The sequence below is a fragment of the Aquarana catesbeiana genome, linkage group LG08 (assembly GCF_042186555.1).
Source record: "Aquarana catesbeiana isolate 2022-GZ linkage group LG08, ASM4218655v1, whole genome shotgun sequence".
NCBI lineage: Eukaryota > Metazoa > Chordata > Amphibia > Anura > Ranidae > Aquarana > Aquarana catesbeiana.
Genome location: NC_133331.1, coordinates 293,194,293 through 293,212,416, shown reverse-complemented (window position 1 = coordinate 293,212,416; position 18,124 = coordinate 293,194,293). Strand labels below are relative to the sequence as shown.

The following is an 18,124-nucleotide window of genomic DNA, read 5'->3' as shown; positions in this document are numbered from 1 at the left end:
TCCTATCCCCCCCCTCCTGTCCCTGATCACTTTCCCCCCCATCCCCCCCCTCTCTTCCCCTTACTTTCCCTGCTCTCCCCCCCCCCCCGACCTCCTCCCCCTTTCCCCCTCTTTATAACAGAATGTTCCCTGAGATCAAGTTGATCCCCAGGTGGGGTGGGCTCCCTAATTTGTAAGCTACATGGGTTCAGAATAAGTAGAGATTGGGAATGGTGTTTTTTTTTTTTTTTCTTTTTTAACCACTTAAGGACCAGCCTCGTTTTGGATTTTAGGTGTTTACATGTTTAAAACAGTTTTTTTTTGCTAGAAAAAAAACTTAGAACCCCCAAACATTATATATGTTTTCTTTTTCTAACATTTTTCTAGAGAATAAAACGGCGGTCGTTGCAATACTTTTTTTTTTTGGTTGCACCATATTTGCGCAGCCGTCTTATAAGCGCACTTTTTTTTGGAAAAAAAATCTCTTTTTTTTAATTAAAAAACAAGACAACAGTAAAGTTAGCCCAATTTTTTTTTTTTTTACATTGTGAAACATAATGTTACGCCGAGTAAATTGATACCCAACATGTCATGCTTCAAAATTGCGCCCGCTCGTGGAATGGCGTCAAACCTCAAAAATCTCCATAGGCGACGTTTAAAAAAATTCTACAGGTTGCATGTTTTGCGTAATGCCCCGTACACACGGTCGGATTTTCCGATGGAAAATGTCCGATCGGAGCGTGTTGTCGGAAATTCCGACCGTGTGTGGGCTCCATCGGACATTTTCCATCGGATTTTCCGACACACAAAGTTGGAGAGCAGGAGATAAAATTTTCCGACAACAAAATCCGTTGTCGGAAATTCCGATCGTGTGTACACAAATCCGACGGACAAAGTGCCACGCATGCTCAGAATAAATAAAGAGATAAAAGCTATTGGCCACTGCCCCGTTTATAGTCCCGACGTACGTGTTTTACGTCACCGCGTTTAGAACGATCGGATTTTCCGACAACTTTGTGTGACCGTGTGTATGCAAGACAAGTTTGAGCCAACATCTGTCGGAAAAAATCCTAGGATTTTGTTGTCGGAATGTCCGATCAATGTCCGACCGTGTGTACGGGGCATTACAGAGGAGGTCCAGGGCTACAATTATTGCTCTCGCTCTACCGGTCGCGGCGATACCTCACGTGTGTGGTTTGAACACCCTTTTCATATGCGGGCGCTACTCTGCTTCTGCGCACGAGCTCGTCAGGACGGGGGGGGGGGGGGTTTAACATTTTTTTAAATTATTTTTATTATTTTACATTATTTTATTTATTTTTTTTTTACACTGTTTAAAAAAAAAAAAAATTGTGTCACTTTTGTTCCTATTACAAGGAATGTAAACATCCCTTGTAATAAAAAAAAGCATGACAGGTCCTCTTAAATATGAGATCTGGGGGTCAAAAAAAACCTCAGATCTCATATTTACACTAAAATTCAATAATAAAAAAAAAAGTAATTGAAAAAAAAAAATGCCTTTAGGAGGCGTGGGCGGAAGTGACGTTTTGACGTCGCTTCCGCCCAGCAGTGTCACGGAGACGAGTGGGCGCCATCTTAGCCTCACTCGTCTCCAGGCACAGCACGGAGTAGGACGCTACCGACGGCTCCGGTAAGCGGCGGGGGGGGGGGGGCACCGGATCGCGGCGGGAAGGGGGGGGCCCTCTCCCGCCACCGATAAAAGTGATCTCGCGGCGAATCCGCCGCAGGGACCACTTTTATCTGAAAGCCGGCCCCCGCACGAAAACAGGGATACCAGCTAGCTGCCGCCATAACAACGATATCCGCCGGCAAAGTTCGGACGTACATCGGCGTGCGGCGGTCCGGAAGTGGTTAAACTAAAACGGGTGGATAGCGTTATGGATAACGTTAGTCCTTGACAAAACTGTACTTCCGAGATTATACCACTATGAACCGTATATCCTGTTTTCATGTGCTCCTGTATGTGACATATATCTTGTATTCTCAAGTGTAATATACAGTTCATTCAATAAACATTACCTGTGTTAAAAAAACAAAAAAAGATGGACACAGCAATTTGGTTTCCAATAACGGACAGTGATGAGAGCTACGATCAAATATTATCTTATTACCTCCTCTCCCTCCAGCTCCACGCAACGTCTTCTCTCAGCTTCGGTCTGACTCACCTCTCACCCGGAACTTCCTGTCTGTACCTGACATCACTTCCTGTCTACCATAGAGACTTCCTGTCTGGGTAGAAGTGAGATCCCCATCTTGTGGAGCTCATAGGAACTGCAGCCCAGAGAAACACCTCGTAGTGTGAACACGGCCTTGTGCTATGTGTGTGTATATTCTTATGCTTGGGGGGGTCGCCTCCATTCCCACCAAGGTGGGTATAAATACACTTACCAGACACTTTATTAGGTACACCTGTTCGATTGCTTGGTAAACACAAATTGCTAATCAGCCAATCGCATGGCAGCAACTCATTTAAGCATCTGAATGTGGTAAGCCCGGGTTCACACCTATGCGAATTAGATGTGCGTTCCCGCACATCTAATTTGCATAGCAGGAGAATGTGACTGGCTCCCTATGGAGCGGGTTCACATATCTCCGGGGCGGCTGCGGAGCGCACTGCACAAAAACGCTGTGCGTCTTTGGCTCCGTTTCGGGGCCGAATTCAGGCATAGAATCGGCCCTGATTCGTCCCTGAAACGGGGAACAGGGACGCACAGCGCTCCTGTGCGATCCGCAGCCCGATATAGTGTGAACCCGGGCTGAAGACGACTTGCTGAAGTTCAAACCGAGCATCAGAATGGAGAAGAAAGGGAATTTAACCGCTTCAGCCCCGGAAGATTTTACCCCCTTCCCGACCAGAGCACTTTTTTTGCGATTCGGCACTGCGTCGCTTCGACTGACAATTGCGCGGTCGTGCGACGTGGCTCCGAAACAAAATTGACGTCCCTTTTTTTCCCCACAAATAGAGCTTTCTTTTGGTGGTATTCGATCGCCTCTGCGATTTTTATTTTTTGCGCTATAAACAAAATAAGAGCGACAATTTGGAAAAAAAAAAAAAGCATTATTTTTTACATTTTGCTATAATAAATATCCCCCAAAAATAAAAAAACATTTTTTTTCCTCAGTTTAGGCTGATATTTATTCTTCTACATATTTTTGGTAAAAAAAAAAATCGCAATAAGCGTTTATTGATTGGTTTGCGCAAAAGTTATTGCATTTACAAAATAGGGGATAGTTTTATGGCATTTTTATTAATTTTTTTTTTTTACCAGGAATGGCGGCGATCAGCGATTTTTATTGTGACTGGCGGACATGTCAAACATTGTTGACACATTTTTGGGACCATTGTCATTTATACAGCGATCAGTGCGATTAAAAATGCCCTGATTCCTGTGTAAATGACACTGGCAGTGAAGGGGTTAACCACTAGGGGGCGGGGAGGGGATAAGTCAGTACTGGGGAGTGATTACTAACTGTAGGGGGGATGGGCTAGCTGTGACACGTCACTGATCTCTGCTCCCGATGACGGGGAGCAGAGATCAGTGACACTTGTCACTAGGCAGAACGGGGAGATGCTTGTTTACATCAGCATCTCCCCGTTCATCCTCTCCGTGAGGCGATCGCGGGTATCCCCGTGGCGATCGAGTCCGCGGGACTTGCGACCCGACTCACGGAGCTCCCGGCCGGCGCGCGCGCAATGGCGAGGCGGGGAATTCAAATGGACGTACGGGTACGTCGATTTGCGCAGCCGTGCCATTCTGCCGACGTACATCGGCGTGCGCCGGTCGGGAAGGGGTTAAGTGACTTTGAACGTGGCATGGTTGGTGGCAGACGGGCTGGTCTGAGTATTTCTGGGATTTTCACGTACAACCATCTCTCTGGGTTACAGAGAATAGTGGGAAAAAGAGAAAATATCCAGTGAGTGGCAGTTGTGTGGAGGAATATGTCTTGTTGAGGAGAATGGGCAGACTGGTTCCAGATGATAGAAAGGCAACATAACCACTCGTTACTCGTTACATACCCAAGGTATGCAGAATACCATCTCTGAGCACATTGAACCTTAAAGCCGATGGACTACAGCAGCAGAAGACCACACCGGGTGCCACCCCTGTCAGATAAGAACAGGAAACTGAGGCTACAATTGGAACAGGATCACCAAAATTGGACAATAGAAGATTGGAAAAAGGTTGCCTGGTCTGATGAGTCTGGATTTCAGCTTCGACATTCAGATGGTCGGGTCAGAATTTGGCGCATGGATCCATCCTGCCTTGTATCACCGGTTCAGGCTGGTGGTGGTGGTGTAATGGTGTGGGGGATATTTTCGTGGCACACTTTGGACCCCTTAGTACCAACTGAGCATTGTTTAAATGCCACAGCCTACCTGAGTATTGTTGCTGACCATGTCCATCCCTTTATGACTACAGTGTCCCCATCTTCTGATGGCTCCTTCCAGCAGGATAATGCACCATGTCACAAAGCTCCAATCATCTCACCACTGGACAATGAGGTCCCTGTACTCCAATGTCCTCCACACTCACCACATCTCATCCAATAGAGCACCTTTGGGATGTGGTGGAATGAGAGATTCACATCATGGATGTGCAGCCGACAAATCTGCAGCAACTGCGTGATGATATCATATCACTATGGAGCAAAATCTCTGAGGAACGTTTCCAACACCTTGTTGAATCTATGCCACCAAGAATGAAGGCAGTTCTGAAGGCAAAGGAGGTCCAACCCGGTACTAGGGTGCCCACATGTCCCGAATTGCCCGGGACAATCCCGCAATTAATAGGTCTGTCCCGGGTCCCGGGCACCCTCATTCCGGGACAATGCAGTGTCCCGGAATTGCCCTGGGTCAATCTAATGCCCCCTAAAATAGCCTTTGCATCATCTCTGTCTCTCAATGTCTCAGCCTATGGTGGACCCCTAGCTAGCAGAGACCCTTTTTACTTAATTCATCAATGCCGCTGGCTCAGTGCCCAAACTGGTTGCTACCCACCGCCCGCTTGGCGTGTAGCAACCAGTGATGTCATGAGCAGGAGAGAGGCAGAGACCAATTACAGCGGAGGAGATTTAACTTCCTCCTCCGCGCCTACTGTTTAGCTCCACCCACCTCTTCCCTGCATGTTCTTGAGTCCAGCCAGGCAGCGGCATGCAGAAGAAACTGCACCCCAAAAGTGAAGAACTACAGTTCCCAGCATGAACCCCTCAGAGCTGAAGATGTTTCCCTCATCACTGCACACATGATAACTCCTCACACCCGGCCCTTCTGTCCAGCTGTTCACTGTCTCTTCTCTCCCACTACTTGTTTGGCCCTCACTACACCTGCAGCAGCCCCCCCCCCCTCCTTCATCCTCAGCCTTTCATGCCCATCTCTCATCTGCAACTATCACAGCCTCAGAATCTTGCCAGCATTCCATTCATTGCTCCTTCAACCTGCCAGAATTTTTTTTTTCTCCACTGCAGCGGTGTAACTACAGGGGTCGCCATTGCAACCCAGCCTCATACTCCAGGGGGCCCATGCAGCTTCCCTCTAAACCTGTATAGGAGGGGCGACATATAGAAGAACTGATGCCCTCCATGTTCTTGCAGCCACTGAATGCCTGCAAGTGGTAAAGGAGGAAAAGCGGGCATTCAGTGGCTGCAAGAACATGGAGGGCATCAGTTCCTCTATATGCCGCCCCTCCTATACTGTTTCCTTCTGCTGCCTACAGGTCCCTCAACGCTCTCCTGGCCCCTCTGTGATCTTCCCCAGCAACTTCTCTGGTCTCTCCCACCCCACCCCCCTTCTTCAACCCCCTGCTGTCCTCTGGTCCCACCTGTACTCTTCTTCAGTCCCCCAAGTCTGCTGTTCTCCAGTCCCCCCCTGTGCTGTTCTCCGGTCCCCCCCGTGCTGTTCCCCGGTCCCCCCCCTGTGCTGTTCTCCGGTCCCCCCCGTGCTGATCTCCGGTCCCCCCTCCCCCCCGCGTGCTGATCTCCGGTTCCCCCCCGTGCTGTTCTCTGGTCCCCCCCCGTGCTGTTCTCTGGTCCCCCCTGTGCTGTTCTCCGGTCCCCCCCTGTGCTGTTCTCCGGTCCCCCCCTGTGCTGTTCTCCGGTCCCCCCTCCCCCCCGCGTGCTGATCTCCGGTTCCCCCCCCCGTGCTGATCTCCGGTTCCCCCCCTGTGCTGTTCTCTGGTCCCCCCCTGTGCTGTTCTCCGGTTCCCCCCCCTGTGCTGTTCTCCGGTCCCCCCCCCTGTGCTGTTCTCCGGTCCCCCCCCCTGTGCTGTTCTCCGGTCCCCCCCGATTCTGTTCTCCGGTCCCCCCCTATTCTGTTCTCCGGCACCCCTCTGTGCCTTTCTCCGCCCCCCCCCGTGCTGTTCTCCGGCCCCCCCCCGTGCTGTTCTCCAGTCCCCCCCTGTGCTGTTCTCCGGTCCCCCCCGTGCTGTTCCCCGGTCCCCCCCCTGTGCTGTTCTCCGGTCCCCCCCGTGCTGATCTCCGGTCCCCCCTCCCCCCCGCGTGCTGATCTCCGGTTCCCCCCCGTGCTGTTCTCTGGTCCCCCCCCCGTGCTGTTCTCTGGTCCCCCCTGTGCTGTTCTCCGGTCCCCCCCTGTGCTGTTCTCCGGTCCCCCCCTGTGCTGTTCTCCGGTCCCCCCTCCCCCCCGCGTGCTGATCTCCGGTTCCCCCCCCCGTGCTGATCTCCGGTTCCCCCCCTGTGCTGTTCTCTGGTCCCCCCCTGTGCTGTTCTCCGGTTCCCCCCCCTGTGCTGTTCTCCGGTCCCCCCCCCTGTGCTGTTCTCCGGTCCCCCCCCCTGTGCTGTTCTCCGGTCCCCCCCGATTCTGTTCTCCGGTCCCCCCCTATTCTGTTCTCCGGCACCCCTCTGTGCCTTTCTCCGCCCCCCCCCCGTGCTGTTCTCCGGCCCCCCCCCGTGCTGTTCTCCGGTCCCCCCCGTGCTGTTCTCCGGCCCCCCGTGCTGTTCTCTGGTCCCCCCGTGCTGTTCTCCGGTCCCCCCCCCCGTGCCTTTCTCCGGTCCCCCCCTGTGCTGTTCTCTGGTCCCCCCCCTGTCCTGTTCTCCGGTCCCCCCCCCCTGTACTGTTCTCCGGTCCCCCCCCCGTGCTGTTCTCTGGTCCCCCCCCCCCCGTGCTGTTCTCCGATCTGAGGTCTGTTGTTAAGCCTATTTTATTATATGTATATAGATGGACTGAGGAGGGGGACAGGGACAGTGATCAGGAAAAAGGTAAAAAGCCCCCCCCACAGCACATTTCTCGACCTCTACTTCTCTACAAGCACAAGTGGAGGGGGAGGGGGAGGGGGTCAGTACTGTGGGGGGGGGGGGTTGTACTTAGTGGAGAGGGGGGTATGTACTGAGGGAGGTCTATACTTAATGTAGTAATAGAAATACATGTCAAGCACGATGTTGAGATGATACAAGTGCTAAAACCAGCCAATCACCCGCCGCCGAAATCCCGTCAACCCGGAGACTACATTCAACACAACCCCCCCGGTCCTTTGCAAAATTGTCCCTGAATGGCAGTTTGGAAACATGGTCACCCTAGTGGCAAGGTGTATCTAATTAAGTGGCCGGTGAGGGCATATTTCTGCTAGAGATGAGCGGAGAGATTTACATTCAGTTGATTTGGCCAAATTAATGTTGTAGCTAGCCTTTCATTTGTCACGTAGGCAAATGTTGCTTGAAAAGAACTCTCTACCATGATAGAAATCTTCCCATGTTGTTTTGCAAGACCCATGACACCACTGATTCCACCCCTAGTAACCAATCAGTGATTGTAGGAAGGTTGCCTACAGGTGCATTAGATAGTTAGTGGTTGGCCGTGGCTGGCCCTGGCTTGGGGGGGGGGAGAGTTAATGTGTGTGCTTTGGTTCCTGGGCTTTTTGGATCCAGGCTACTCACCAGTAATAAAAAAAGGGGAGAAGGCTGGGTTCGGGGCTCTCTGTCTCTCTCCCTTTTGCCAGTTTGGATGGGCCACTTCAAAAACGACATGCCATAGCTGCTATGGACTGCTGTGCCTTACAGTGCGTCAGAGGGACTGAGGTTCCGGAGAACAACCATCATTGCCGCCTTACTCTGCCCTCATTGCAGCCTTACTGTGCCCATCATTGCTGCCTTACTGTGCCCTCATTGCAGCTTCACATGCCCATCATTGCCGCCTTACTGTGCCCATCTCTTTGCAACCTTACTGTGCCCTCATTGCAGCCTTACTGTGCCCATCTCATTGCAGCCTCACCGTGCCCTCATTGCAGTCTCATCGTGCCCATCATTGCTGCCCTACTGTGCCCTCATTGCAGCCTCACCATGCCCTCATAGCAGTCTCACTGTGCCCATTCCATTGCCGCCTTACCGTGCCCTCATTGTAGTCTCTGTGCCCGCATGACAGCCTCACAATCATTGCAGCCTCAGCACAGTGTCACGGAGCTGTGAAATCATGTTCTGCCGCGCTATGACAAAGGTCCCGCCCTCCTCCTAGATGCAGTGTTCTGTCTATCACACAAGCTGATCTATCACACGAGCTGGTCTAGGAGGGGGCGGGACTTTTGTCATAGCACGGCAGAACATGATTTCACAGCTCCGTGACACAGCGGTCTCCCGTTGTGCCTGTGAGTGGAAGGAGGGAGGGGAGGGGAGCGCTGCACTGCAGGCACGCACCAGCATAGATCCAAAGCGATCAGTCCGGCCCTGTTGGGGGGGCACAGTATGATATTGGGGGGGTCAGTGCCCCCTGTTGCCCCAGGCTGGGGACGCCTCTGCACCTGCTCCCCAACCTGACCCTGCTGCCCAGCCTGACTCCACTGACTCTTTGCCCTCAGCCCAGCCGGACTTCACTGACTCTCTGCTTCCTGATCTGCTTAATTCTGCCAATTTTGCTCTCTGCTCAGCCTGTTTACTCAACCTGCCGCCCATCTGAATTTCACTGACTTTACCCCTGCTGCCCAGCCTTACTTTGCTGATTCTCTGCCCTGCTGCCCAGCCTGACTCCCCAGACTCTCTGCCTGTTTCCCAGCATAACACTGCTGACTCCCCACCTGTTGCCCAGCTTGACTGCCTGCTGCCCAGCCTGACCCTTGATTTGGCTTCTGAGGTCCTGAAGACTGACTCTGCTGGCAAAGTTCTTTTTGAAGTTTTTTGCGACCCAGGTATAAGATGTGTTAAGGGACACGGGGTAACCAGTTGGTTAAAGTGGTGTTCCGGACGAAATTATACTTTTTAAATAAAAATCCCCCTATAATACACAAGCTTAATGTATTCTAGTAAAGTTAGTCTGTAAACTAAGGTCTGTTTTGTTAGTTTATAGCAGTAGTTTGTTATTTTATAAACTTACAGCAGGCCGTGGCCATCTTAAGTGTGGGCATCTGAAGCCAGACTGTATTTCTTCCTGGATCTCATCCTTGCAGATCTCGCACATGCTCAGTGCAGCACAAGCAGTGTAATAGGTTTCAGGTCAGGTTTCCATAGCAACGGCAGTGTCAGAGGAAGTTGCCGCCCCTTCCCAGAAGGCATTGCAAACAGGAAATGATGCGATGGGCCGCAGCCAGGGAGGAGGAAGTGAAAAATGAATACAGCAGATATACAGTAGGTGCTGAGAAAAAAAATATATATATCCAATTCGTTTACAGTGCACAGATTAGTGAGGGATGCTGAAGAGTTGTAAAAGTGGGTGGAACTCCACTTTAACTAGACCTAGCTGGCTGTCAATTCACACCAGGCCCTTCAGGTCTGAATTTTAACGGGAAAACATAATAATAAATTAAAAAAAAAATAAGTGTGGGGTCACCCAAAAATATTCATACCAGACTGATATCTGAGCATGCAGACTAGCTGGCCAGGAAACATACCATACCAGGTCACATGCTCTCAACCAAAGCACCTTGATCCCATGTTGATGAAGACAAGGGCCTCTTCCCAAGAACCTTGGCCCAGTGTTTGTTGGGGGTCTGCAGGCGGGGGGCATATTGGTACATTGAAGCACCCTTTATTAATAATGGGGGGGCCCCAGATACCGCCCTCCCACATAAATGAGTAAGGGGTACATACAGTAGTAACCGCTTCACGCTCTGGATGTAACAGATACATCCAAAGAGGGAAACTAGACCGATAGCTTCTCAGAGACTTCTTCCGGATCCTGTGTTGTACTTAAAGATGATTTTACCAAAAAGTAGTAACAGTGCTGATATGCTGTGGGCCTACATCTACCCTCATCTGCTACCCTGCTGTGTCTACCCAGTTTCCCCGAAAATAAGACCTAGCGTGATTGTCGGTGATGGCTGCAATATAAGCCCTACCCCCCAAATAAGCCCTAGTTAAAGTCCTTGTAGGTCTTATTTTCAGGGTAGGGCTTATTTTCGGGGAAACAGTGTAGGGCTTATTTGGGGGGTAGGGCTTATATTGCAGCCATCACCGACAATCACGCTAGGTCTTATTTTCGGGGAAACAGGGTATGTAAAGAGACAGTACCGGATATGGCTAAAAGTGGACCAACACACTGCCGGCCAAGTCCTGGATGGTCTGCATGGTGTAAACAGTGTTGCACCCCCGGGCCACCAAAAGTTAGTGGGACCCTATGAGACAGGGTAGGCTAGCATTTAACCTCTGGGTATAGTCTTTGGCAGTAATGGTGCAAGGTGTGCAGATAGGTGCCAGTCACAATGGGAGTTTATTGACTCTCACTCAAAACTCCAGGTAAGGAGGATGAGGGCCCCCATGAACAAGCAGAGTCCATAAAAGGGGAAACAAAAGTACCTACAGTCTTCACAGATAGAGAACCTTGAAGCTGACCTGGCATTCTGCAACTGTAGCTCTCGACTGCAAATCATTAAATCGGCTACCAACATCCTGGGGAGATGGCACCATACTCCAGTGAGGCCCAAGCTTCACATCCAAGCTTCTTGGCCCCTCAAGACATCCGGAGGTCCTCCATGGCTCCTCCATCCCCAGCCTACACAAGCTAGGCCTCAAACCCAGGCCTTTGCCCAGTAGACACGTGCAGCTCGTTTCGTTCTGAATCAAAATTTAGATGAAATTTTTCGATATTCGGAGATTCAGATTCAACCTTGTGGACAGCCTTCCCAGAAGAGTTGAAGCTGTTATAGCTGCAAAAGGTGGGCCAACTCAATATTGAACCCTACGGACTAATGCCCTGTACACACGGTCGGATTTTCTGACGGAAAATGTGTGATAGGACCTTATTGTCGGAAATTCCGACCGTGTGTAGGCTCCATCACACAATTTCCATCGGATTTTCCGATACACAAAGTTTGAGAGCAGGATATCAAATTTTCCGACAACAAAATCCGTTGTCGGAAATTACGATCGTGTGTACACAAATCCGACGGACAAAGTGCCATGCATGCTCAGAATAAATAAAGAGATGAAAGCTATTGGCCACTGCCCCGTTTATAGTCCCGACGTACGTGTTTTACGTCACCGCGTTCAGAATGATCGGATTTTCCGACAACTTTGTGTGACCGTGTGTATGCAAGACAAGTTTGAGCCAACATCTGTCGGGAAAAATCCTAGGATTTTATTGTCGGAATGTCCGAACAAAGTCCGACCGTGTGTATGGGGCATAAGACTGGTATGCCATTAAACTTGTGACTTATAACCAGTGTTGAGCTGAGGCTCAAGTGGAACCAAGTTTGGCCTTCACCCACAGGAAGCCCCTATCTGAAAGCAGGCCACCAGCCCAATCAGCACTAAACAAAGGAGCGGGGATGCTGGCAGATGCCACATGGTGATATTTGAACGTTGTTGACCAGATATGACCATGTGGCTATGATGTCACCCTCATCTCTGCCCCTTAGTTATCTGTGGCTGTAGGGTGGGGAATTCCTGGGCTGCAGCTGATTGGGATGGTGGCCAGCTTCAGGTGGAATGTGCGATTCGGACCTATAAATATCTAACGTTGAGTGATATTGTGAATATTTTTCATGCATAGTATATGACTTGGTATACGTAAAGAAGGCTTTAGGGTTTTCATCCTGAGCTTTCATTGTCATACACTCTATATGGAATAAAAGTCCAAACCCCTTTATTACCACAGTACATCCTTAAATGGTGGCTTGGAAGAAGGATCTTTACCCAATGACATTTATAAACACTAGTGGGTAAAGCACCATGGGGCAACCTCTGCACTGGCTAGAGGCATTGTACCGAGACGGTCAGAGTGGCTCTGTACCTTGCACTGTACCGAGACGATCCTAATGGCTCTGTACCTTGCAGTGTACAGAGTTAATCCAAGTGGCTCTGTACTTTACAGCTAGATTTTGACTACGTTTCCACTGTTTGTACCATTTTATTAAAGAGTGTGATTTTTTTAATGCACTTCTGTTTCAGCCTGATTCATAGTTCCTGACAAACGGCTCTCTACCTTGCAGTTTACCAAGTCGATCTGAGTGGCTCTGTACCTTGCAGTGTACCAAGTCGATCCGAGTGGCTCTGTACCTTGCAGCTATGTTTTGACTACGTTTCCACTGTTTGTACCATTTTATTAAAGAGTGTGATTTTTTTTAATGCACTTCTGTTTCAGCCTGATTTATAGTTCCTGACAAAACGGCTCTCTACCTTGCAGTGTACCGAGTCTATCCGAGTGGCTCTGTATCTTGTAATTGCTCTGATGGACAATCAAAGTTATCACACCCGTAAACATATTATTGTGCCGATTATAGAGCCCTCCCCTTTACACCAACACCGGGAAGAGAGGAATCTGGGAGTATCTTATGAATGAATCTTATAAAGCAACTGCTCAACCAATCATTGGTTTTTATGAACTACATCTTTTTTTTTTAACCCTTTAACCCCCCCCCCCCCACCTTCTGTACACCTGATTATTAGTCTGTCTCTTTATGTGACCATATATTATATTAACCCCTTAAACTCCCTTATCCTGCACATTGACCCCTTCATCTCCTCCTTAGGGTGCTAGGAGAGGGGGGGGGATTCCGAACCCCCCCCCCAGCCACTTGCTGGGGATTTGTATTTGTGACCCCTTCCCCGCCACCTGTACACACCAGCATTTGCACTGGGAGCGCTCTGCACACTTTCGCCGTGTAGATAATGCACCCCCACCCCCCACCCCCGCATACAAATTGCCACGCTCTGTGTTTGAACCTCCTCATCACCATCATGTTTTTTTTACATTTCTAAAAAATTGTGGCAAAAAAAAAAGAATTAAGTCACATCGGGGTGTCTACTTTCCAATATGGGGGTTTTCGTACCGCCCAACATTTTTATTTGATATGTTTTATAACAGAAAATAAGATGTACAGCAAAATATGATTCATATAGAAGACTTTTCCTGCACTCGGGAAACTACCCTGTTTCCCCGAAAATAAGACCTAGCGTGATTGTCGGTGATGGCTGCAATATAAGACCTACCCCCCAAATAAGCCCTAGTTAAAGTCCTTGTAGGTCTTATTTTCAGGGTAGGGCTTATTTTCAGGGAAACAGGGTAGGGCTTATTTGGGGGGTACGGCTTATATTGCAGCCATCACCGACAATCACGCTAGGTCTTATTTTCGGGGAAACAGGGTAATACTACTAGAAGGTTGTGTGGGTTCTCTCATGTTTGATAAGAGAAAACTTCTGTGAGAAACATTTCCCGCACTCAGGGCAGGAGTACGGCTTCTCCCCCGTGTGAGATCTTTGATGTCTGACAAGATCCGCTTTCAGTCTCGACGTACGGCGTACAGTACAATGTCTATTAGCCTCAGCCTTACATGAAAAACTTTTTCCACACTCAGGACAGCAATACGGCTTCTCCCCTGTGTGAGATCTCTGATGCACATTAAGGCTGTGCTTTTGTGAAAAACGTTTCCCGCACTCGGAGCAGCCGTACGGCTTCTCCCCCGTGTGTCTTTTTATATGATCATTAAGATGTGATTTCTTTTTATAACATTTTCCGCACTCGGGGCAGACGTGCGGCTTCTCACCCGTGTGCATTCTCCGACGACTGTGAAGCTGTGACTTATGAAAGAAAAGACCTAAATCAGAGCTAAAACTTTTCCCGCATTCAGGACAGGGGAATGTCTTCTCCCGAATTCCGGCACCATCCCCCACAGTACGAGGTTGCTCAGAGTCAGACTCCATGTGACACCTCTGATGCTCCTCAAGACTGCACTTGTGTGAAAAAAATTTCCCACACTTAGAGCAGATGTACGGGTTCTCGCCCGTGTCCGCACTCTGATGACGAAAAAGCGAGCATTTCGTTGAAAAAAGTTTGCTACACTTAGGGCAGCAAAACGGCTTCTCCCCCTTGTAATGCCTACGATGTGCAACAAGTGCTAATTTGCTTATAAAAGACGTTCCACACTTGCGACAGGAATACGGCTTCACTCCCGTGTGATGTCTTTGATGTAGAAAAAGTACGAATTTGGTTGAAAAACATTTCCCGCACTCGGGGCAGGAATACGGCTTCTCACCTCTATGAAATCTTTGATGTGAAACAAGTTCTGATTTCCGTGTATAACGTTTCTTGCACTCAGGGCAGGAATACGGCTTCGCCCCCGTGTGGAGTCTAGAATGTATGTTTAGTTTTGATCTAGAAAGAAAACATTTCCCGCACTCAAAGCACAAGCACGGCTTCTCCCCTGTGTGAGATCTCTGATGTCTGACCAGTTGTGCTTTATAAACAAAACATTTCCCGCACTCAGGGCAGAAACACGACTTCTCGCCCGTGTAAGACCGCTGATGTCGGACCAGTTGTACTTTATAGAAGATACGTTTCCCACACTCAGAACAGGAAAGCATTCCACCCTTCTTGTGAGATCCCCGATGTATAAAATGACCTAAACCAAAGCTGAGACTTCCCCCACATTGAGGACAGGAAAATGTATACTCTCCCTGAATTCCGGCACCATCCCTCACAGTACGAGGTTGCTCAGAGTCAGAGGGATTCCATGGTCTATCCACACTGTGAAGTCCACCATCCATAGTGGAGCTCATTGTCTTTTCTCCTCCACAATCTCCTGTGATGTCCTCATCTTCCATTCTACAACCTGGAGATAAAGTGAGACGATCCTTTGAGGGTTTCTCCATGGCGTGTCCTGGAAAAATATAAAAACATCATCAATAGATATGAGAGGGTTAGTTCACTTCCATCAAGATTCCATCTGGATCAGGTAGATATGAGTGAGCAGATGTTCTCTGTGGATGTCCCAACCAGCTGGGACTCTCCCCCCTCTTCAGTCAAAGGTCCTTTGGTCCCAGATCACTTCTACACAACCTTTATCAACAGTCTTGTTGAGATGTAAAGCCTAGCTCTGAGGAAGGGGGGTGTGCCCCCGAAACGCGTTAGCTGTACCCCATGTTCTGTGCATGTCCATGCACTGTGTTTATGGCCTTTTGTGAGTACCCACTTTTACTTTCCAAATATTTTAATTTTCAAAAGATATACTGAGTACCCACTTTTATACAAAAATGTTTTATTATTTAATTATCTCTGGTAATGCACTAGGTGTGCGCGCCTTCCATTTCTGTTTTTCTTGTTGAGTTGTAAAGCCTAGGCTTGTGGTTGAGTAGAGTTTTATGGTAACATTTAGCTATAAAAGTCTGCTGGAAAAAGAGGAACATCTCTGTGGATGACGCAACCAGCTGGGACTCTCCCCCCTCTCCAGTAAAAGGGCATTTGGTCCTCCTCCCAGATCACTTCTACACACCCTTTACGCAACCAAAAGCCTAGGCTTTACATCCCAACAAGACTGTTAATAGAGTTTTATGGTAACATTTAGCTATAAGTCTGCTGGAAGAAGGACATCTCTGCGTCTGCGGATGTCCCAACCAGCTGGGACTCTTCCCCTCTTCATTCAAAGGGCTTTTGTTCCCTGGACCAATCAGCATGCAGTAACAGAGCAGAGATTAGAGAAGAATATATTATGGGTCACCTGTGCCGATCTCTGTAGGAGTGTCCTCCTCTATGAACGTCCTCGTCATTCCAGCCTCCTCCGTATAATGCTGATCATCTCTCACATACGTCTCTTCTACTTCACCCTCAACGTTTAGGAAAGTCAGTTTTTTACCCTAAACCAAACAGAATGGCATCGAATTAATAGGTTTTTGGACTTTTATGGAAACAGTCAGGTTATGCTGCCTACTACAGGAGGTTGAGGTCCTTGCAAACAGAAAAATTGTAAGCAATCCCCTATATAACCCCTCCAGTACCCAGCATGCCTTAGTTTTGTGGAAAAGCAGTACCAATGGAATGAGCTAAAAAAAAAAAAAAAAACACAAAATGTTTGGGACCTGTGTCCCTCAATAGACTCCAAGAATCAGATTTTATGGTCAGTACAAAAAGGATTACTTTATTTCTTGTCCATTGAGGGATGCAGGAATTCAGAGACAACCAGGACGTCCAAAAGCAGTCCAATGAAGGGGTGGACAACAGCCAGTGGTAGGCCCAAAAGGGACTGGGAACTATCAGAAAGAATAACCCCCAAATCTGAACCAGAGGAGACAAAGCGCCCTGCCCTACAAGACAAGAGAAGTCCTATCACAGTGAGGATTCCCAAATTCTTCTCGGAGGTGAAGGTCTTGCAACACCTAGGTGATGTGGTCTCCAGTAGAGACAAAGCTCCCTACAAGACAGGGGAAGCTGACAAAAACCAATGGAAGGTCATAGAGAATAAACCTTACTCCAGACACCCAGAATGACGCAGAATCCCACTATTTATGGAATTCTGAGTCAAGATGGCCGCTCAAATTTCATAGGATTTCAGTATCCATTAGGAACACAAGGGGGGCGCCAACTAAATGCAGCATCAATAAGTTTATTAAGATTAAAAAGCCAAATGAAAACCTACAGAGCTTATCTGCAGCCCACATTGGACTCCTATTGGCTGCTTTCTCAAACCAGCTGGTCTGAGAGAGGAGCCAATGGGAGTTCCGAAACAAGTTACTATAGCAACCAACCCGCCCCAGGTGTGACGTCACATTCTGCCTTGTGTCCCCACAGTGGCTCTGCTCAGTTCCCGGAACATGGGATTTGGTTTCCTCACTGACAACACGCTATGTGCTGTCAAAAGCGGCTCTTCTGGTGGACAGGCTTCCATCCAATGTGCCGTTTGATTTTATATTTCCATAAGTTTGCATTTGGCTTTTTAATCGTAATAAACCCATTGATTTGATGCTGCACTGTGACTTTCAGAGATTCATTCCTGTCTCAGGTGGAGCTGCCTATTAAAAGTACAACACCCTTCCTATGGGATTTTTATGATCTCCTTATGAACTTTTCATGAACTGCCTATGCTACACAAGCGTATCTTCACATTTATTTGGGGGGGTAGAGGTCAACTCATGTGGATGGTGCATTAGCACAATTTCAATTGTTGGTTCTATATCCAATAGGACCGATGTCCTTCCCAAGATGGCTGCCTGTAGCCCATAGCTGGGGACAAGTAGTCCTCAATAGGCTCTTGCCAGCCTGAAGAAAAAGCATAGTGCCACCTTCAGGTTGGAGGATATACTGCAGCCTCCACCTGCCTACACTCAGACCTGGACAGACCACTGCCAAAGGGGATGACTCCACCTGAAGGAACATTAAGCCTCAACCAGAGAGAGGCTGTGAAACCAAAAACCCATCAAAACTGGTGGAACTATAGGACTACCCGAGAGGAAGAAATAGACCAACAACCTCACATGATCAACAGATAAAAAAACACAGGGACAAATTGCCAGGAGGGCAGCTCATCAGAGGGAATGCTTGACATAAAAACAGGTTCATAGAAAAAGAACAGCCGTTCTAATATTCAGGGAAGTAAGGTTCCATAATAAGGCCTCATTTACCCCTCCCACTAATGGTTACCTTACAGTCCTGATCACACGTTGTGTTTGCTTTGCTTCTAAAGTTATCCCCCATGTTGCTTTCTTGGTGCTTCAAAGCGTCTCCACATCCTCCAAAGAAGTCTAAGACAACGCTCGCTAACAGCACCTGCATCTTTTGAGGGGCTTTTATTCAGAGTTAGCTTTGCTTTGTTTTGGAGGTATTGCAGATATAAGATATCCCAGAATGCACTGGGAAACCAACAAGCCAACTGGAAAGACGTCCATACGGTTCATCTGATGTGCAGCGTGCAGTAGCAGGAAGGTAGAGCAACTAGGAGACGGCTCACTTGGTGTGGAATGTGAGAACGCTATAGAAGAA

At 48.7% G+C, this 18,124-nt stretch overlaps 2 protein-coding genes across 2 annotated transcripts in view; one reads left to right on the top strand and one right to left on the bottom strand.

The window, feature by feature from the left end:
• Window positions 1-18,124, top strand: part of LOC141104988 (uncharacterized) — a 443,832-nt gene that overhangs the window by 196,705 nt on the left and 229,003 nt on the right. The gene's annotated exons all lie outside the window — the stretch shown is intronic.
• LOC141105458 (uncharacterized) overlaps window positions 1-18,124 on the bottom strand; it is a 60,449-nt gene that overhangs the window by 16,959 nt on the left and 25,366 nt on the right. The window contains 3 exon segments of the mRNA XM_073595312.1: window positions 13,529-14,655; window positions 14,899-15,032; window positions 15,870-16,005. Of these exon segments, the coding sequence (XP_073451413.1) occupies window positions 13,529-14,655; window positions 14,899-15,032; window positions 15,870-16,005 (1,397 nt within the window).